At 39.9% G+C, this 22577-nt stretch overlaps 1 protein-coding gene across 3 annotated transcripts; it reads left to right on the forward strand.

The window, feature by feature from the left end:
* The first annotated feature begins 662 nt into the window (after window positions 1-662).
* LOC111076930 (C-type lectin 37Db) lies at window positions 663-21676 on the forward strand. Of its 3 annotated transcripts, none has more exons than XM_022370999.2 (5): window positions 663-1657; window positions 6712-7206; window positions 15325-15428; window positions 19950-20058; window positions 21120-21676. In XM_022370999.2, exons 1-5 carry the CDS (start codon window positions 1372-1374, stop codon window positions 21368-21370), a joined length of 1245 nt encoding a protein of 414 aa, XP_022226691.2. In that variant the 5' UTR covers window positions 663-1371; the 3' UTR covers window positions 21371-21676. The 3 variants fall into 3 exon arrangements, with proteins under 3 accessions (XP_022226691.2, XP_022226693.2, XP_022226692.2); XM_022371001.2 differs by lacking the exons at window positions 663-1657; window positions 6712-7206 and adding exons at window positions 11294-11423; window positions 11565-11765 and having other exon boundaries at window positions 21120-21671; XM_022371000.2 differs by lacking the exons at window positions 663-1657; window positions 6712-7206 and adding an exon at window positions 11294-11765 and having other exon boundaries at window positions 21120-21671.
* The last annotated feature ends 901 nt before the right edge of the window (window positions 21677-22577 follow it).

Genomic DNA, 22577 nt, shown 5'->3' on the forward strand with positions numbered 1-22577 from the left:
AATTTAAATGGGTAAAGAGGGGAAAGAGCTATAAATATTCCTGGGTAGCATGTTCTGCTTTTGCTTTTGCTTTTCCATTTTATATCCCCTGTTTAACATTCCCAAAGTTCCATTGAACATTCCACTGAACTCTGTTACAAATCCTTACAGAGAAACTGCATCCATAAGTGCTTTGGTTTTGTCTTAAGCCCTCAGGCTATTTATAAACCGAAGGCCGAAGCGATTTTGCATCTAAAAATAAACGATTCTTCATGGATCTCTTACTAAACAGGCTTACAGCAGCAGCAGCAGAATAATCATCCCAGGCATCTGAGACCCATCCCATGACCATCTTCATCTATTGGCACACCTGTAATTAAACGACACCATAAACCCCATCTCCGGCAGAGATCTTCAACGATGGGTGGAAGAGGTGCAACCAATGCAGAGGCTGGTCATCGCAAAACGAGTTGCACAGGCACACGACAGACAGACAAGAAAGCTGAAGAGATCGCGAGAGGCAGAGAGGAAGAGAGAGAGATTCGACTCGACTCGACTCGATTTGTGGTCTCTGCTGACCGCCGATCGAGACAGCAGCTGGCTCCAACGCTCCGGCAACGATCTGCAGCAGCTAGCTCGGAGAGGAATCGAGCGACGGAACGTGTTTTAGTTGCGTTCAAACGCTTTAGTCTGTAAGTCTCGCTTCGATCGCAAGGAAAGCTGAAAGCTGGACAGAAAGACAACCGAAGTAAAGCCGAAGTGTGTGCACGGTTCGAGGGTCCAGCATCGAGTGCGGACCACTTTTCAGATCGGTCAAGTCTAAGCCGAAAAAGTGAGAGTAACAAATAACAAAAAGAGCACGAGCGGAGCGGTCGATCGTTTGCTCTCCCGATCATTCATTTTTCTCTTTCTTGATTCGAAAAGCGGAAAGAAAGTAAAGCGATTACTTAATCCACGTTCCGCGTTCCAGCATTCAACGGCCACACCAGCCAGAGGCGCCTCTACACCCGCCTCTCCCTCCCCCCGATGACAGCTTTTGGGAGGAGAAAACAAAAGTTTTTTTTTTTGAGGGGACAAAGACAAAAAGGCCAGCGACCCAGAGATCTAACCAGCTATCGATACCATATTATCATTGATAATTTAGAAAGCGAAGCTGCATACCAAATAGGCAACTAGATCTGGACATCCACAGCGACACTCTCCCATTGCGGTGATCGTGGACCCATCCACAGTTTGCTTTCAGTTACAGTCCGGGGTCGTGGCTCTACCTTGAGGCTTTCTCCTGCAGCAACGCGTTCAAATTGTCTGTGGATTGTGCTTCAAAGTTAAAGTAAAGTGCACTTGCAACATTATACCTGGTGTCTAGACCGCAAAAAGCAAAAAGCGGTGATAATGATACGCTTCACGCTCTTGATAGTGCTCATGCCGCTGGTCTGTGTCGATTCCGGTAACAAAGCACCATATCCCGCCATAGCATCGGTAGCAGCCGCTTCCATTCATCCTCCACCCGCAACGGGCAATGTGCCGCACAATTTCCATCATCATCAACACAGCCACAATGGCAACAGCAACAGCAGCAGTAGAGGAAATATTCCAGTCAACGCCAGAAGAGAGGAGACTCCAGCCCCAGGGGCTACCCCTGAGGAGGTCGTCTCCAATGGCCTCCGTGACAAGCGAGGTAAGTAGTACTTCTCGAGTGTGGCCAGGGGGGGGTGGGGCACAAGGCACAAGTGTCTTCTCGATTGTCTCTAAATCCGTGTCAGGGTCAGTCATTGAGGGTTTGGTGGGGGTCTGTCTGTCTGTCTGTTTGTCTGTGTGTCAATTGATTGGCAAATATTAACAATTGCACTTAAACAGATTGCCTTTTGTGGATCAATTTTAAGGGCTTATTTCCATGGTAATTCCATGTAGGTGTTTGTGATTTTAATTGGGGATTGTCTAGGGTTTTCGATTGATTTATTTGGAAATTGGAAATTCATGCGAATATTATGGCAGAATCTTTAAGGAATAAAAGGAATTCAATTTTCGTATTAAAAATGGGAATTCATAATCAAGATTCTAAAAGGATATCGCCCTATATAGATTATGAGACATTTAAAATATATTTGAATAAGAATTAAACTAAATATTTCCCATAGAACAATCATCCAGAATAATCCAGAAGTTTTTAAAACAAAATAAAGAAAGCGAGTCTATCAATTCGCTTCTAGCACATTCAAATGCTCAAATTTGCCCTAGTGCAGCAACAGAACAGGTCTCCTCTTGTGATTTCCATACATGGATAGCAACAAACATTTCACATTTCTCTCTGCCATAAAGCTAGTTACCGTTATACATATGCCTTTATTTCCACCCCGTGCAACTTTTGATATTTCGTTAAAATGAGAGTTCTACTTTGGACACAATCGAACCGAATCAAACCGAATCGAAGCTAATCGTCAGATCAAAAAGACTCTCACAGCATGGCTTCTCCCCCACTGTTATTTGCTATATGTATATAGAATATAGGTAGATGTACCTATGTTTTTATAATACACATACTTATTGTAGAGGTAAGAGTAAGAGGCAGGTGCGTTCAATGCCCATCTTCTCGATGCATAAATATTCAACGATCCAGTTTGAAGTTTATTTTTCACCGAAACTGTGATACCGATTTCGAGTTCGATTTTGATTTTCTGACTGCATTTCGAATGCCGGAATGCTGATGACCTCAGAATATTAAATGAATTATTTCAGAAGAGTAGAAGAAAACAAACAACAACAAAATATAGAAACAGCTACGACGACGACGCCAAGCAGAAACACATAAAATGAAATTTTATGCAAAACGCGAAATTAAAAACGAAAGAATTATGGGGAGTGCTGTCCACACACACAAAATTTGCTGGTCTTTCACCTTGTGACATTTAAGCGAGCAGATAGATAGAAATTGAGAACAAAAGCCAAGGAGCCGCCGACGCCAGATGAGACACGTGGCCTATGCTTCTTTCCTCTCCCAAAAAAACATGTCCGAAGATTGATGGGTCTACCACTTTGTTGGAGAAGAGTTCATCCACCTCTCAAGTCGTAGAAGACATCATCGCTAATTGCTGGGTATTATGCCAATAATATACTTTGATATTCGATTTGATTTGCATTGGAAATTCCAATCGAAATAAGCTGAAAGTTTTAACCAACAAATAATATGTTAATTTTTCTATTTAAATGTGAACAAATCTCCAAAAAAAAATCAAATATTTTGGGGCTTGAGGCTCTTTGAGCCTACAACCTAAGAACTTAAGATTGGTAATTTGTCAAGATAAGGTTTGTGATGATGGTTTTTGTTGGAAGAGACGACTGACAGTAGTACTCTATCAATATAAAATACATAATAAGTAAATTGTAGGAATTCACTTACAGATATGATTCTGGGATCATAAATAATAGATATATCTGATAATAGATAAGAAATATTAAAATATGATAAGATTTTTAGAGTAGAAACCATAGAAACCACTCAGGAAAAGAAATCTAAAAATTCTATAAATCTATTTATAATTATATACAACAAAAAAAGTTTTATTGACTTACCTTTTAGATAGCGATGACAAATAGGCTTCAAAATCATATATTTGCAATCGAAAACAAACTCCTCTCAAGAATCCAAAGAACTCTTTTCGACAGAGCACCACACACGCCTGTAAAAATACACACAACATTTTCAAAGTTAATTTAACAAATCTTTTTCTAGTTTTGGCTTGACATTGAAACGAACCACCGAGACTTAACTTAATTATGATCTAAGCAGACAATATGTCGGAGTCGAAGTTGAATTCAGAAACCGATTCTCAAGAGACAAACAGCCGTTGAGTGTTGGTGCGTCAATCAAAGACTTGGCTTTTGGTGGCTGCGTAACGTATACGCCTCATGCGCCTGGCAGTTCGTGTAATTACATACACGGAGCGGGGCGGGGGAAAAACAGATACAAGAAGATTACGCAAGACAAAAAAAAATGTATCTTTTAGTATGGTATGCTGTGGTCCGTCCGTAGTCCGAGCAAACATTTAGCGGAGCAGCTATGGCGAAATATGCTTTTGTTTTCGTAGTGCAACTGTGCAGCAGTGCCACAGTGCCACCACAGCAAACTCCCCTCATGAATGAATGCAATGGCGCTGCTAATTTGACCTCTTTCCACCGAAGCGGCAATTGTACGGCCCTCAAGTTGCACTGTAACTTCTGTTGCAGATACATTAACAGAGAGAGGTTCTTAGCCGCAGATGCTAGTCAAAATGATTTACGGCTTACGGATAGGTTCAGTTTCGCAGTAGTTTTTCTCAAGGCATTCGCCGGCGGCAGTCCCCACGTTCAACATCCTCGGCGAGTTGTCATGATTTATGCGGTGGCCTGTGCAAACGACAATTAGCCAAGTATCTGCTACAGTTGTTGCACACCGATATACAGAGGAGATAGAGATACAGATACACAGATATACGTATCGGAGTGGAAACTGACAGATAACTGGGTCACCGAATCGTCGTCGTGCACCCCTTCCTTCTGTTGCGTGCCCCAGCAAACTATCGACAGACAAACTGCATTTAACATCCAACAAAGTCAGGCATTTAGGCCATCACGACTGGCCATTTGTGACTGTTTGTGTCATATTTTGGAGTACAATTTTCGATTGGTCAGCTCCCAACAATGGCACGTAAATTAGAGCTCATAATGGGGCTCCAATAACCAGTCAAGGCTTTCGTTTCAGAACAATCACTCGATAATAGAATAATTATTCCGAATACTTGTCGAGTGCGTAGCTAAAACTTGCCTTTGTTCTCCCTTGTTTCTCCTCCTCTTACGTTTTTCAAAGATACCGAATCCCCCCTCTCACACACTAATTTCGGTTTCATTTTGGTAATTACTGCCACAAAAAGGTAGACTCTTGTTCAATGACTTGGCTTTTTCACTTGGACTGTGGCATTCCATGGATTTTTAATGAAAATTTCAACATCCGCTCTGTATTCCAATTGAAAATCACTTACAAATTTTGGAATAAATAGATTTGCAGTTGCTAATGAGAGATTGAATCACTTTAGATTCATTGAGGCGACTGATTAAGTTTCCCCAAATTAGAAGGTCCCATTTAGAAGCGATAGATAAATACACTATTTACCTATTTTCTCTTTTACTCTTTCATCTTGTCTTTCTTAAGACATTGTTAAAAATGTCCATCTCCAATTCCGCTTCTTTCCTTTGGAAAATGAATCATAACCTCCCAAAACCGATACCACTTAATTTCCTCTTACATTTTTTTGATATATCCCCATTTTACTTTCCATTAACAAGCATTTTCAATAGCTCTCCAATTACTACCAACAGCCATAAGCCATAACCACTTTCCATCGCACAACTGCTCAGATCTGCCATAAAGATCTCATCCCATTAAAAGATCTCATTGATGATTTCTCGTACGAGTACGAGACTGAGCGTATGAAGTGTTTCTTTTGGCGATTCATTAAGCGAATGCCATCGGATAAGCCCCCGAGTGCCATAGCACGGAGGCCTTGTTTCCACAGTCAATCTGCCACATAATGTTTCACCTGACATCTGGGGCACTGGCACTGGCACTGGCACCAGACACCAGGCAACCCCCCACCCTACCCACATAAGCGGCACTCAATCACCGACACAAATGTCAGGGCGGAATTTTCAACTCTTTTTTTTTTTTAATTTGCGCGCTCTTAACTGATGATAAACCATCATCCAAAAGAGACTCAAAAAGAGTACAAAAAAATTATTAAAAAAATATTAAAAACAATTACATTTAATTGCATAATAAATTTTACTTTATGTTTCGGGGTATTTCTCCTCTCATCGGTTGAATGAGGGAAGATATACGTGTATGCCCCCTGAAATAACGCATAAAGTTGTGTCTAAAATGCCACTCAAATTATGGGCTAAGGGCGGGGCGTGCACCTAATGCCTCATTAGGTGTTTAGCATTTACAATCGGCAGCTTATGTACATCAATTATTAGGCAATTCCCAAAGGGCGACATAAACCGGGAAATAAACGGATCCGCAATCCGCTTAACTGAGGGGCTGTAAAAGCGCCTCTTCACTGGCGTGGCCTTGACACAGTTTTATTTATGTTTATTTTTGGAACGTTGCAAATGGATCCCCAAACAGAGGGTACATCCAAAAAGAAATACTCGTTCTCTTTACATATTCCCCTTTCTTGGAATCGAAATGACTCTCAAATTTCTTCAGCTTCCACTCGCACCATCTCTCAGTGATCTCTCACTTCGGTATTACCATATTTCGTCTGCACACCACACTCTAAAAGGGCATAAGGGGTATTCCTCTGATGCCCAGAGACAGACCTCATCGCTGGCTGCTTTTGATGGATGTGTGTCACTTGAGAAACAGAAACGATGTAATCAAAAATGCATCAAAAGACACTCAGAGTTGATGCCCTAACATCCATTCACACACAGAAACAGATCATAAACAGGTTTTTGGTTCCATTAAATCTCCATTAAAAGAGTAACCAAAACTTCGTTGATTTTCTGGCCAGAGTTTATTGGTTTTTTGTTTTAATTACTTTATTTTCCACACCTCATGTGTGTATGGGACGTATGTATGTATGTTGTCCCGCACTTTATGTAATTACCATCCCAAAAATATCAGTGGGTTACACAACTCTTTTGACCCACAATGATTCGTGATTGATTTGTGATTAATCGTGCCACATATTTCAGGCACAAATCAGGCGGCAGCAAATGCCAATGCGACGCCCGGCTTCCAGTTGGATCAAAGCGAACTCCAGCGGCAGAATCAGATAACCCAACAGATATTCGCCAACTATTTGGAGCGGCGACTGTTTCCGAATCGCAGTGCCAACCAAAAGATTCCCACCATTGCGGACATCCTCCCGAAGCCAAAGCCATCGGCCAGGCCTCGTCCCCGTGGCTTTGCGGCCAACGATGGTGGTCTCAAGCGGAGCGGCGGTGGGGCACAGCGGAATCGTCTGGCAGCAGCGGCGGCCAAGCGGCAGACAAGCAACTCCCAAAAGAATCGAGGCTTCGAGGAGGAGCAACAGCAGGAGGAGGACCAACAGCCGCAGGCTGCCGCCAATCAGGAGGACTTCGATGACGATGTCCAGGAGTCGTTGCAGAGCGTGGAATCGGAGCAGCATGATCAGTACTATGGCAACATATTCCATCGGGATCCCAGCGAGAATGAGATCGATGCGGGTGAGTCCAGTTCCCCCTACAATCAATCATACAACAGATAGAGTGATCAGCCTTCGATCGCTTCATTTCTATAGCTATGCATTTAGCCATGCTGATCCATCCATCAATCTCGTACAAGTAGTCGCTAAGTAAATTAGTTCCACTTAGTGGTAGTTCCCTTTCGCCTTTAAACATCATTATCTTTACACAAATTAAAGCCAAAAACCATAAAACTATTTAAATTTACAGTGGATTTTTAGGGCATTCCTTTTCTCTGCCTGAAGCTGTTGCCATCATTCCATTACCTAAACTGCAGTTGTCATTCCATTTCATTCATTCCGTACCTTATACAAATTGCAATTATCATTGCAGGGCATTTTCTGCGTCCTGCTGTGCATTCCATTTAATTATCCTCGACGTTTCCTTGCCATCTTTTGAACGCTTTACGAATAATTGAACATTAAGCCAATTCATTTTAAAATTATATTGATATTATATTTCTCCATTTTTGTTTGGCTTTCAATTCATTCCCTACTCATATGCTCCATCCAATTAGTGTTCCATTGCTGTTTGCCTCTACATTCATTCTTCTCTGTTCCACATCTAATTATTCTTCAATTTTTGTTTGTTTTTCTTTTCAATTACCATTCCATTTCAAGCATTACTTTTCCCATTTCATTATTGACATTTCTTTAAGTTTTATTAGCATTGAATGCTTTGGCGCCTCCGTTTGCCGATTTGCGGGGCCACCAGTGCGTATGATGAATGCCCTCGAGCCCTCGATCCGTAGTTTACATAAGCCGCAAGCATCGTTTTTTTTCAGCGGCTATTTGCACAATTTTAAGGCGAAAAAATTGGCAAATATATTAAGTTTTATTTCACTTGGCCCCAGGGTTGCCTCCACACCCTTCTCCTTCGTTTGTGGCCCTGAGCAGAAAATCTGCGGAACTGTTCGAAATTTACGACCTGCAGGCGAATCTGGTGGCATCGCAACGAATCGATGTTGAAATCGATTTTTAGAAGTAGTTCGATGACGAGATTTTTATTTTACTTAAACGTCAATCCATTGAAATTTATAGACCACACGCCACAAAATACACACAGCACACAAACCCGAACGACGACTGTGAAACAAAAGAGGTTGAGCCATAAAAATGGAATTGAATGTCAGTTTGAGCTTCAGTTTAGAGGAGGCATTGCACCCACGATTGGAAGCATCGCCAGAACTTGTTGGGGATTTTGAAATGATTCTCTTAGCAATTCCCCTAAATCGAATGCGACAGACGATTGAGATAAGAATTGGGTATCGAATGGATGGTATTAAAAATAAATTAAATATAATTTATGGTTTCTTTTGACAACAACGAATCAGGAAATTCGCGAAGAATTGCCTTCAAATATTCTTCTTTCATATTCTTTTCGTTTTATGGTTTCTTTTGGGAGAAAAAATCATCTAACATTTCACGCGTTTCTTCTGGCATTTTCCTTCCTTAAATTCATTTTGCTGTATCGTTTTTTATGAGGCTGCCCGTAGATGTTCTCCTAAATCTAACAAACATCCAAATTATTAAACCAAACAAAGCAACAAACAGCTTGGCAACTGCCACAGAAATCACACCAAATTAGCATAAAGCTAAACTTGTATCTATTTTGCATTGAAACAAACTTTTAGTTTGAATATCCATCAAAGACCAACACTTGCGTAGATTTGAGGTTTGCAGGTTGATGTTTGTGTGGGGATTGATTCACATTAGTTTGAAGGTTTTTTTAAGGGAATCACTGGGTTCCAAGAAGCGAGGAAAGAAGGCTTACCAGTAAGAGGAAAAAAGAGTCAAGAAATAACTATAGAGTTATTAATAAAAATGGTAGCTATAAATATCATTCAACATTCAACAACCTTTTAATGGTTTTATAATTTCCTGTAATATCCGTCAAATTAATTCGGTTTTAATTGTTGATATTCAGTCAATTCCGATTGTTCTATGCCGCGAGTGATTCCCCCAGCAGAAGATACTATTGATAGATACTTGCTTAAATATGTAGATAAAGATATTTTATGCTAAAGAAGTTTTTTATTTTGATCACTCCATAAGCCTTCAGAAAGCAATGAACTCTGCCGTCTTATATACCTACTTATAGTATTTGCCTTATATATTTTTTACTGGTCTCTAATCTGGTTTCGTTTTTTTGTCTGAATGGAAATTAAATCTTAAGGCAAATCGAAATAAAACACGCATTAAGTTTACGAAATCTTGTTTCTTGTTTTCCCAATTAATTAATTAGTTCGGGCTCCCCCCGTGCGGAGTGGGAGAAGAACGGCCACGAAATCTGTAGCGAATCTTGAAGGCGATGCCGCACTTACAAGATACCACAAAATGAACGAAAAATTCAACCAAAAAAAAAGCACGTAAAAAAAGAGCGACAAGAGCGGCAACAAAAAAAAGGTAGCCGCAGAAGTTGATTTTTATGCAAAAGATACAAGAAAAAAAATACTCGTGCTTCAACAGTGGCAGCGGCAACACCAACAAGTGCAACAAGTGGCTGCCACTTCTGCCTCCTCTCCTCGCCCCAGCACTCCACTCCGTTCGGTTCGTTTTGGTGCGATTTTGGTTTTCGTATTTCCTCACAAATTGCGGCCATTGCAGATGGGATTCCAATTCCATTCCTACTCTCTTCACCCCGCATCGCATCGCTCTTCTCCCCCATCCCCGACAATCTGCTGTTGACTTTTTGGCCCCACAAAAAAGTTGTCAATAGTCTTTGCTGCAAAATCAATTTTTATGACCGAGTCTTAATTGGTGGCACAATCGTACACCCAGTCCCGTACACTCGCACGATACATAGATATATGTTTTTATAAACCCAATCGGATTATCGGAATTCAGAAAAAAAAAACTTTTGAAAACTTTAATCGGAAAATGTTTGCAGTTCTTAATGGAGTGACATCTTCAATGGAGATCCTTTGGATGATTGATGGGAATTGAGAGGAATACAACAAGGAATTCCAGCATTTCAGACACATTTCAAGGCCTCTATCTGTAGTTTGTCCCTTGTTTTTCATTCTCTAGCAATCTATCAACTATTAATTGATAAATAACGAATCGGAGATTTAAATAACTAGAATCAGGAAATCGAGTAGATGCACAATATACAGAGAGATCACGTAGCACCTGTATAATTACTCTTCAGAAATACATATCTATGAGAAATTTAAACCATTCAAATACCCAATACCCTGTCGTACATTCCCCTCCTGCTCTATCAAACATCTTAATTTCGACCCACCGTAGTGTCTCTTGTGGGTTCCATATCTTGTTGATGTCTAAACAAATATCACGCACACGCATGGGTTGACAGTGGGCCATACATAAAGCGCACTTCAAAGCCCTCTTCAATCGAATGAAAATGAAACGAAAAACTAGTTCATCAGCAGCAAGACATCAAGGTCATTGATTCGCTGCAGAATGTGAAAATCAGTTAGCCGACAGTTAGAAGTAAAGTTTAGAGCAAATTTGGAGACCAAGCTCAGGGAATGCATCCCTCCATCTAGGGGTATGTGATGTAATCAGAGAACATTCTTCTTGTTTGGATCTTTGTTTCATTTCGAAACCGCAGAGAATCGAAACCAGAATAACTTCGGGGCGTACGACTTTGGTGTTTGTTTCAGGCGTCACACACGTCCACGCTTCGGTGATAGCTTGGACCTTGGTGAGGCTTCGGCTTCAGCTTCAATCTTGATATACAGCATCTCCTACAGCTCTGTCGAGGCTGAGGCTAGCGTCAAGTGTTTGACAAACAGTCAGAGCAGACCAGGCCAGAGCCACAAGTGTCCGCTGGTCGAGCGGTGCTGTGCCATACATGGGATCTCTCGCTCTGATGTTAATCTTTCGAGTTTCGTTACGGAACAAGTTCGTCTTCGAGCATTGTGATCTCTCTCTCTCTCTCTCGCTCTCTCTCACTCTCAAACCAGTCTTTCAACTCTCTCAAAGAGCCTCTGTCTGCCTCTCTCTTCTCTTCGGAGATCTCTCCCTCTCTCTCTTTCATGGGGAGGGATTCTGCCTTGGTTTGAACCGAAGCCAACCAAAATCTTTAGTTCTTCGACAGCCGACATTCAGTTTGGGCGCGCGCCTGCGCACATATCTCACAATATTTTATTCACTCGCGAGTATTTTATTTGTAACCAACTTTCGATTTCATTTCAATTCCACGCCGATTCCGCACAGCTCCGATAAGCATCTGTATATTATTCAAAATAATTCATAAATCGAACGAAAACAATCAATAACCCCAATAAAATCTCAATAAACAAAATATGCGTTGAATCCACATACCACACAAAAGCGAAACTTTTTTCATAAATATTATACGGCATTTTTCAGGGTAAAAGTGTGTTTTTTGCGGAAGTGTGTAACCAAAAATATATTCATATTTTGTTTGGTATAATTTAACGATTGAAAACATGCAGAATTATTATATTTTGTCTGTGATAATCTCGGTTCAGCTGCTGGGCAGCCTGGACACGAGGACATTGGCAATGGCAACGCCACAAAGCAAAGGAGCTGTTCAGGGTCCTGTAACGGGTATGTGTCCACGCCTCTCTTAAACTCTCTCATTGCATAAGACTCTCTCATTCACGATTCACGGTTTCCCATGACGGGAATCCTACTTAAAAAGAAAACTGGAATAAACAAAAAACAGATTCAAAATTCACTTTCACTTTTCTTGATTCGGGGGATTGGATGAACAGATGGATCGCTGGATAGATGGATGACTGACTCTGACTGGACTGTGTCTATGGATGGGAATGTGTGAAGTGGATGGCTTCTTAATTAGGGAGACTAAAGCCATAGTTTATGGCCAGATTGGGGCTACTGTTTAGGCCATGTCCATGCATTCATCTGTCACTCTCTGCCTGCTGCAGCTCATTGGCCCAAATTCGATTTATTTTACCCGTATAAAACATGCTCTAAAAATCCAAATTAATCAAGAGCTTGTGCACCTTTTTTGTGTGGCTGTTGAAATGTTTGTAATAAAACAAACCATTTGGTTGACATGCGAAATCCCCATTAATCAGTGGAAAATGTGCCCTAAATGGGTTTCAAAATTTAAAATGAAGTTCAGGGTCAGTCAAAGATTAAAATTGATTGAAAATAAAGTGAAGGCAAAGAGTATTGAATAATTCTTACAATAATTACAGTGGGATTTCAGCCATCTGCTGAGGATTAAAGTTCAAATTGGTGTTAAGTCTGACCGGCTGTGCTCCTCGTTTCTAGGGACATTTCCTATAGCAGGACACCCATCATTGTATTGATTTTAAACATAAAATTTTATCAGAATTAACCAGTATTCCCTCTATATCTCATACTCATCTTTTATTGCTTTTCTATCAGATTAAATCTACATTTTTAAAGCATTGAATTAATTTCCGCTTAATCCCCGAATCCCATGTCCAATCCACAATCTCTTTTTCTGTTAAAAAATTGCATCGCTCAAGCACACACAAATTAATTAATAATATTTATAAAAGTCAAAACATAATCATAAACACAGAAAATAAGCATACACAAAAAAAAGAACCGAATTTAAATATTCAGAAATTCTTTTGTTTTGTCTTACGTCAAACATAAAACGGAAATTTGCATAAAACACACAAAAATGTTCTTCTATAAAATATATGGCAGGAAGAGATGGATATATAAAAGATATTTATATACATACATATGTACATATATGTACATATACTCGTATATTGTTGAATGTCTGGTTGATGATGCAGATGTTTCATGCACATATTTCTCCTTTTATGGGTTCTTTTTTTCTTGATTTTTCGGGTGTTTCAACGAAGGTCGACATCTTGTGGTATAAATATAAATTTAATTGCTGGAATCAGGCGATCAGATCAGGGTTTATCCACCGCTTAACGAGGTATCCAACAAATTGACATTGACTTTTCGTACTTCGCAAACTCGTTTATGATTCTCTTGCGGCTAATAAATCATACAAACACTCGACGGTTTCGGCCTTTTAGAAACTCTAAGCCATAATCCTCGTGCAAAATGCATCAAATGTTTGCTTAAAAGTTTAACAAGCAATTAATGAATATATTCAATTTACCGTTTTCGTATCGGTTAGTGGATTGCAAATTATATGTTTGTCCTACCCCCCCCCACCACACACCAGGTCTTAATCAATTTTGCACCTTTAATTTGCTGCATGTCTGTGTCTGTCTGTTTGTCTGTCGGAAAAGATGGAAGATGTTTGTTCGTTCGGCATCGCGTCACACACAGCAGGAGAGCCATCCCAACTGGTTTGCATTTATGGTCGCTCTGTGGCTTCAAGATTGTATATAATTAGCAAAACTGTTTTAATTCAATGATGCAACAGGCGGGGCAGACACATCGGACGATCAGCCGATCAGAAGAATTGCAGGAATACCATTTAGAGGGCAAAATATGGGGGGAAGTTTTTAATTTTGGAGATGGAAACTTATAGTAGTTTTTAATTTACTTTAAGGAACTCCAAGAACTTAAATAACGGCGATAAATCTATTCTTAAGGTGAGAAATTTTCCAAAATTCAAGACAACAAAGATTTACTACCACCGCCGTCTAATATAAATTACCCCAAAACACCTAATAAAAAAACACCTTATAAAAGGTGTCTGAATAAAACATTGCCATTGATTAAAAGCCCAGGTCTCAAGACCTTTCAGAGTCAGAGTCTGGCATTGTTTCAGCCTCTTCTTTGCTTTTGTTTTCAGGCGAAAAAGTCAAAATGTTAACTGCTTTTTGGCCATGTTTTCACACGGACTTGGCTTGATGACCCGTTGTACGTTCATTGTTGAATATATTTCTTTATATTTTTTGGCGGAATGAGACGCCCCCAACAAACATACAACATTCAACATCATCATCATCAGAGTTTCAGCAAAACATTTGGCGGAGGCAACCTTCAAATGAATGGGCCGCACATTTTGGATGATTAATTAACAAACATTAGCGAAAAAAAAACAAACTCTATTACGAAACAAAAGGGAAACCATTTGGCTTTCATTTTCTCTCATATATTTAGAAGGAATGTGCTGTGCCGCCCTCCGTAAGTGACCTTCACATACTTGGGGCCACAAATCGAAACAAAAGCCCCGGCCTTGATTCACATTCCAACAATAAAGAGAATAAAGAGTAAAGTTCTATCTGGTTCAAGCCCGAATCTCCATCACGTCATTTGGGATTAGGCCACATCGAAACATTTGCAGCCGTTTCAGACGAGTCGAACGTGTTCTTGATTGTAGTGCGAGTATTCGTATTCTTATTCTTATTCTTATGAGGGGAACCAGTTCCTAAAACTCAAAACTTAAACCAGAATCTGTTGTTTCCTTGTGACTTTTATCCAGCGGGGCGTCGTTCATAATTCAATTTCTTTCTCTTGTCTCTGATCCGCAATTAGTCCGCGAATCATCAATTTTTTGTTCTATAAAATATCCGTTTATGGTGGGCAACGGCATTTAAGATTTAAGATTTACGATGCTTTTTATGGGCCATCGAAGAGTTAGTTAATTAAGCTGTGGTGGTGTCCATGTGCTGCCCATCAAATGATGACTCAAGCAGCAGCAGCAGTAGGAGACGGGACCTGCAGATGCATCATTATACATCATTCATACTCGTACTCGTATTCCCTAAAAGAACCAGTCGCCACGATGGCAAAAAATGGCTTCTAATTATCATGCATATCGTTTTATATGTAGATGTAGATAATCCTAATGATTATCATACGAAAAGTCAAAGAACTAAGGTTCATCTGAGGTTGTTTCAAGTGAATATCATTCAAAAGTTAAGTTATATTTAGTTCGAAGTTCCTTTTGCACGTAGTGATACATAAAAAAAATATCTAAAGTTCTTTCATTTGAATATCCTAAATTAGGTTTTAATTTCTTGAAACATTCTTATAAATACATATATTCCATAATTTCATAAACATGCAATTATTATTACCGACAGAAAACGTTTATAACCGTCGCATACATCATCCTACATGTCTCCTACCCACATTTTTTACCAGGCTCTTCTTTTTTTCTTTTATTTTGTTGCATCTTTTCGTTCGAATCTGTATCCTTATGCCTGTTTTTGATCTTTATTTATAGACTGCCCGAACTGCGTGGACGAGTCACAGTACACGCCGAACAAATGGACAATGCCGCTGCTGAAGCTCGGGGAGAAGCGCTATTACCTGGGCATCTTCTTCAAGGTAAGCGGCATTCCGCACGATGCCCCATACGTTGGCCCATACTCGTAATGTGGCCAATAAAGTAACCAACAAAATAACCAACCAAAAGTGCAACTGTCCAGACGGTTCAGCCATCGGTTGAGACAACGGTTTACAAGTCCGGTTTGATGGGTCGTCGTCTCTCGAGTGGGGACTTGGGGCAGCAGCTGCCGTCTGCCGTTGCCTTTGCCGCTGCTGATTGCAAGAGGATGATGGCATATGGAATATTTACAGCAGCAGCAGAAGAACCAGCTTTACTTTACACTGAGCTACGGGTTTTGTGGGTTTTATAGAAATACAGAAACCGAGAAAAATCCAGAAATTAAAATGTCTTAAGCTTTAATTCTTTGGATAGAACAATGTTATCAACGAATTCCTTGAGTTCCTTGAGGAACTATTGAAGTGATCAAGAAAGCTTAAAAGTTAATAAAACTAGGGCCTGCTTCAAGTAGTTACTGTTCCTTTTTCCATTGAATTTCGATACAAACAGCCTTCGAACTACTGTTCAACAGATTATTTTTAAAGACTTTCCTTCAGTACTCCAATCATTTCATTCATTCAATCATAGCTACGTTTCGGTACAGTTCTCGGCCTTCCATGAGATATCGATTATACAACGCTTACATTAACAAAACAGCCTTAGAACTGCGCTCAATGTCAGTCTGCTACCTTGAGGGTCGCTTCATCAAAAGTAGTGTATCATATCATATCGAAAAAAAAAGAGGCGCGTGCTTGGCCACGCATCATAGCACGCACGTAAATCGAATAACAGATCTCCAACCTTATGTTTATCTAGATGGATAAATATGCGTTATGATATTCATATTAAAAACAAATTAGTCAAAAGAGCCAAGAAAACGCTCGAGTCATTGGCATCACTCGATCGAATGGATAGGTGTGGTTTGGTACTAAGCAGTATGCAAATGTGCGTCACAGACTGAATTATATTTCATTGGGTAGCAGCAGCACCACAACATTCTCCTTGAACTTTAAAGCCAAAGGCAAAGCCGAAGAGCCATCGAATTGGAAGAGCTTTGGCCATTGTAAAGCAAATCGTATGCAAACGGAGTATTCATTGTATTTTCATTCAAAAATTAAATGAGGAAACGGAGGGCCACCAGTAATGGATCAAGCCACTGACAAGCAAAGGTCGGATTTGAGGATTGATGGAGCAACCAAAGTGCATGAGATTCCAATTTTGGAAGCATCAATATTCATTGGAAATAATCTTCGAATGACTCAGAGAATCTGTTAATCTAAGATTGATTGAGTTTACCAGCCTCGGAATGAATTTTAATCGAATTTTATCGAAATATTTCAGTGATATCCTTGAGATGCAGTTCTTTTATGGTTTTTTCCCATAGGAATTTCTTGGAAAGATTTAAAAGAGAGGGTTTGAAACACTCTGCTACAATAATTCCTTTGCTTACTTTGGAATCCCATTAAAAACTTTCCGCAGAAGAATATTTCAGCTTAGCTTTCTTTCTATCATCCCATTTAATCCTCTCCTCTTTGCAATCCCCCCCGCACATTATGTCACCAAACAGAATTAAATTGTTAAGTTTGTTGCCGACAAATAAATCTCTGCAGTTTAAATGCGACATTTCAACGCTTTGATTGCAGTAAAAACTCAATCAAAAACACAAACAAGTAAATATTTAATCAAATTTCGTTGCATATTTTCGGTTTATGAACGTTTATTTGCTCCCCCTAAAGCCCCTGATTCCCAACTCGATTCACGAAGAGCTTTGTGTAAATAAAACACAATTCCATTTGGAGTATGCCGCCAGATAAACAGCGGGGATTGAGAATACATTATAAGGTCATTAATTAAACAACGATTCTCATTCCCCCCACAATCTGCACCTGTTTCTCATTCGCTGATTAGCCAAAAGATAGGGAATACCACCCAAAAAACATTCAAATACAAATTTATATACATATAAACAGAAAACAGAAAGAAAGTCATAAATTTATCCGAAATTTGCCTGCTAACGGTACCTCCTCACACATTTGTATCTTTCCTTCACTCTCCCCACTCCCTTTCTGCCTTTGTCTCTAATTCGAAATTCAGGCAATTGTCAAAGCGATTAAAATTTTAAGCATCTCGTAAGCTCAGAACATTGGCATTTTAATTTGGTTTTAATTTTTAATTGTTTTTATTTGAATACGAGTATACCCTAGACTCTAAAGGGTATACACTTTAAGAAGAAGTGTGCTAACAACAGAAAATACTCTTAAACATCTTTTCTTTTCACTCCATCATCCTTAAAATAAACGGTGCTCCGTTTCATGAAAAAACTTGTTGATTTCCCTCCCTAGAAATTTTCTTTTTTTTTAAATAATTCCTAAATTCCAAATATCCCATAAATATAGTAACTTACTATATTCAGTATCTGAATCGCTAAAAATATCCCTTTACATTTATAGCGAATTTCTAGATTTCATTCTAATCTTTATTTTATCCCATATTTTGTAGAGCATAGCCATTTAAGCGTTAGCCACAAATTAACATTGAAATATACTTATTTTTAATGGTTCTGCTTTGGTTTTCTTAAATTCTTTTTTAAATTTCTGCATTAATTATCACATTTGGTTTGCCAAAAGTGTTTTCCGAATATTTATGGGGACTTCACTAATTAAGAGTTCTGCCTAATATTTCATTTTCAAATATTTTTGAAAACTCGAAATTCATTCAGTGTTTGTGTTGCTTTTTCGGTAGCGATGTGAAATATTATGCAATGCAATTATATTATGAGCAATTTAATACGAATTTTATTTCGTGTGTAAATATGCAAATGAAGCAATTAAATTATATTATATTTCTGTATTCGTTTTTTGGGGGGGAAATTAAGGCCTGACAACCGGCGACACAGTGGAACACGCAGGGGGCAGCAGCAGGGGGTCTCTCGTTGCACACGCGTTTACGCAGGCGCAAATCAAATCTAAAATTTAATTGAGAGCCAGAGGATAGGAGGGAGGTATGGAGCTGTAGAGTGTTGGCCATGCTAATGACATTAACAACATGTCCCACATTTTGTTTGCCACTTAATTGAGTTTCGTGTAAAACTTCATTCGGTTGATTGGTCGTCCGTACTCCAATTTGATCCCTCTTTCCAACCTTCCTTCCATTTCATGCAACATTTTGTGGTAATAGAATTTTGTGTGCTGTTGCAAAAATTAAATTAAATGAAAGAGAAAACCGTAGAGAAATCGATAGGGACATTTTCCCATGAATGTACCCCTCATGGGAGTCTTATTGCAATTTAAAACAGATTTAAGATATTTTTTTGTGGAAATATCTTAACCCATAATTCATTCTTAGATGAAATTCCTGAACAGGTTGCTTTCCCTTCCCTCCTTCATCTGTTCATCTGTAAGAATGATTTTCTCTAACCGAAAAATCAGATCCAATTCCTCTGACAAACCATTCACCTGACTCTGTCATCTCCTGCTGCCTAAACCGACATCCGAAACCACTAAAAGTACTCTTCCTCTCACTCACCCCCTCACTCATACCTGCCACACAACAAAAACTAATTGACTTCTTGGCGCAGAGCGAGAGATGAACGTTTTTACAACCCAATAAACGCTTTCACTCCGAGAGGCTCCCCCAAAGAAGAAGAGAATTTCAGCACCTTCTGTGCACGTTGTGTGCCACATGTGGCATGCACGCTGTATGTTCACAGAAGCAGCGGCAAAAGTAGCAGCAGGAGGAGGAATACCTCGCTTTATTCGCGCACAATTACGGCTAATACAATTATGGGCAAGTAATGGGGTTACAGGTGGGTCAGAATGGGGCATGGAATGGGCCAAAGGATGTGGCTAGCGATGAGTGAGGATGTGGGGCAGGAATGGGTGTGCCGGGTGACAGGATGGATAGTTGTGTAATCGATTTATGTGCACATCAGAGAGCTGCCTCGCAGCAACAGCAACCGCAAGAGGCAGAAAGGAATAAAAGGGGAAAGGAGATGCGCGCAATCAACAGGAGATACTCTTCTTCACTCTCTCTCTCTCTGTCTCTTCTTTCCCTGGCACTTTCTCTTCGCTTTTTTTCTATACCACTGACTAATGACACGAGGGGCCAAAGTCCATTAGAGTTAATTGAATATGTAGTTCGGACAGAGGATATGGTTATAGATTGAAATTGATTCCGATTTGACTGTCAATTTCGATTCAGAATAACATTTTAGAAGGCCCAATCCCCACGCCACAAAAACAGCATCACAAAAACACTAATTGGCATCCGAGAGATACATTCAATTTCCATAGATATATGTGAACATATATGTATATAACTCCATTCAACGCCCCATTTGACTTTTATTGACACAAACTTTTCAGCGACTGTTTTTGGTGACTGCTGGATATGGATCTACGTATATCTGGCAGGCTATAGGTGTGTGTGGTGGGGGGAAACTATGTCACACAATTATATAATCTCCCAACGCTTTGGCTTTCCATTCATCTCTAACATTTTCCTTTGGTTTTCTCTGTTTGCAGGCAAACTGGTTCAAAGCCACACAATACTGCCGCTACCATGGCATGCATTTGGCGAGCATTTCATCACAGGAAGAGAACGATAGACTGGAGAAGCACATACGTGACTTTGGTAAGTGAAATAAGAGACACAAGAGACAGACACCATGAAAACTTTATCCACAACTCTGTCAAACCATTGACACAACAGATGGTGGGGAAAGAGAGACATGGGACCGTGCAACATGCAACTTAAATCACTAGAAAAGCCGATCAATATGACAATAGACATGAGACACCGCACCGGCAAACAAAAGCAATTTTTGTCGACTGGTCAGTGGCATTCGACTTTCGAGCACTATTGCTCTACGTATGTGGCATAATACACGGAAGTTGGTAACCGAAAACCAACCCCAACACCAGCCAACAGCAATAAACGTGCAACAGAAAAGGGAACAGAGATATGCAACAGCAGAGGTTAAGCGAGTGGGTGAGATGGTAGATGATGGAGCTAACGAACTCCTACAACATTGCATAAATCTCTAGAGGGAGCAGCCTAAAAAAACAGCCACAGCTACAGTTATTGCTAAAAGTGAATGTTGCACATTGTTACATACCGGAATGTTGAATGTTGTAAGCTGCAACGGCTGCAGGGCCATGGGCAAAGCGCGCGCCCACAATTACTCTCTGAAAGAGAGACACGAGACATTAAAATAGGGTTTTTTTGGAAATGCAAAGACTATGGGGATACCCTCTAGGTAAGAATATTGTGGAATGTTCCGGCTGGGATGAATTTTAGTAGATAGTTTGGCAGATACTCGTATTAAAGATAAACTTATGAATTTTGAACCCAATATTTCTACAGTTGTAGACACAACAGCATCAAATTAGGAGGATTTCCGGTATTTAGGTATATAATTGTATGCTTTCGGTACACTTGTAAATACCAATAAACATTTCCCTGACAGACAAAAGTACAACACAATCAACAACATTTCAAATATCAAATCACAAACGAAGAGTAAAGTGCGCATTCAGGATCGTAAGAGCTTCCCTTTACCCTTTCCCTTAGATACATTTTCACGAGTCAACACACACTCTCGTTCCCTTTTAATCGTATATTTTTTTTGCAACATATAAATACATTTGTGACTTTCATTTAATCAACTTTTTTCACATTTAAACGCCACACAGGCCTGGGCCACGAACATTTCTGGATTTCCGGCACGGATCTGGCCGACGAGGGCAACTTCTTCTGGATGGCCACCGGTCGTCCGATTACATTCACTAACTGGAATGCCGGGGAGCCGAACAATTTCCGTTACGAGAACGGGGAGGAGGAGAACTGCCTGGAGCTGTGGAATCGCGATGGCAAGGGCCTCAAGTGGAACGACTCCCCCTGCAGCTTCGAGACATATTTCGTTTGTGAGGTGCAACCGAATTAGGAGGCGCCACACCACACAGAGCGCGCACACACACACACACACACATCCATTTTAGGCATATAAAGATTAGTGATCAAAGGTTAACATTAACAGGGGGTTAAAGTGCTTTGACCCCCAGGTTGAAGTGAAAGTTACAAGTGAAAGTGGAAGTGGAAGAAAAACAGTGAGAGAAAGTAGGGTTTTATGTATGTAATCTAAGTGTATAAAATTCTTGTTGATAATTAGATAGTAGGCGTAATTAAATTATAATTAGAATTCTCTCCGTCTGTCTTCTCATGTAAATCTGATATACAAAAAAAAATACAAATAAAAATGTATGATAAAATATTTATTTTCAATTTTTGATAATAATTTAAGGTAAATTCAATCTGATAACAAAAGAAAAATGTATTAAAAAGTTGATATTAACATCAATGTAACTATAAAGTACACATCTCGTACACAACTCTCCCCCCTCCCCACATAGCTACGAGAATTCAATGAGCTAGCTGCGCGCTTTTAAATTCCATTAATTAATATCAGCTTTCAATCCGCACTCAGCATTCATACAAATCAAAATCTATCAAAATTGCGCCACTAAAATCAGAAAATATTCAATTAGATTTATGTCCTGCCTCCGTCCCCCTATCCTATAATTTTGAGAGCATCAATTGGAGTGTATTTTTTCCATTACACAAATTTCGAAGCATGGAAGCTGTTTTTCCTTGGAATTATGTTCATCATTTCATCATCGGTTCTCCCATGGGGTGCAACGGTGCGTATGAGCAATATATTTTGAAGAGAGAAACTCCTCCACAAACCATCCATCCATCCTCTAATTTTGCCTCCTCTTTTCCTCTCGCCATCCCCCTGATAATCAGGATGTTTTGCCATAATGCGCGCAAATAAAATTGAAAGTGCCTGTCGGCGGGAGGTTCCCTTCCTTTCCCACCTGACACTACACCCACACGTTCTTATTGCAACATTTCTCCTCTCTCCCTCTCTGTCTCTCTCTCTGCCTCTGGGGATGCAGCCACCTGTCGTCTGTGTGTGTGTGTCTGTGTTGCGGCAACTAAACACAAAACCAAACTAATGCTGATAAAATAATCAGCTGCTGCTGTTGCTGGCATCTCTGTGCGAAGGCGATGAAGATGCCACTGACTTTGCCACTGCAGCAAAGGACTCGGATTTCCATCCATGATTTACTTTGTTCTGCTCCAGCGACAAG

This window comes from Drosophila obscura, unplaced genomic scaffold, assembly GCF_018151105.1.
Source record: "Drosophila obscura isolate BZ-5 IFL unplaced genomic scaffold, ASM1815110v1 contig_30, whole genome shotgun sequence".
NCBI classification, from domain to species: Eukaryota; Metazoa; Arthropoda; class Insecta; order Diptera; family Drosophilidae; genus Drosophila; species Drosophila obscura.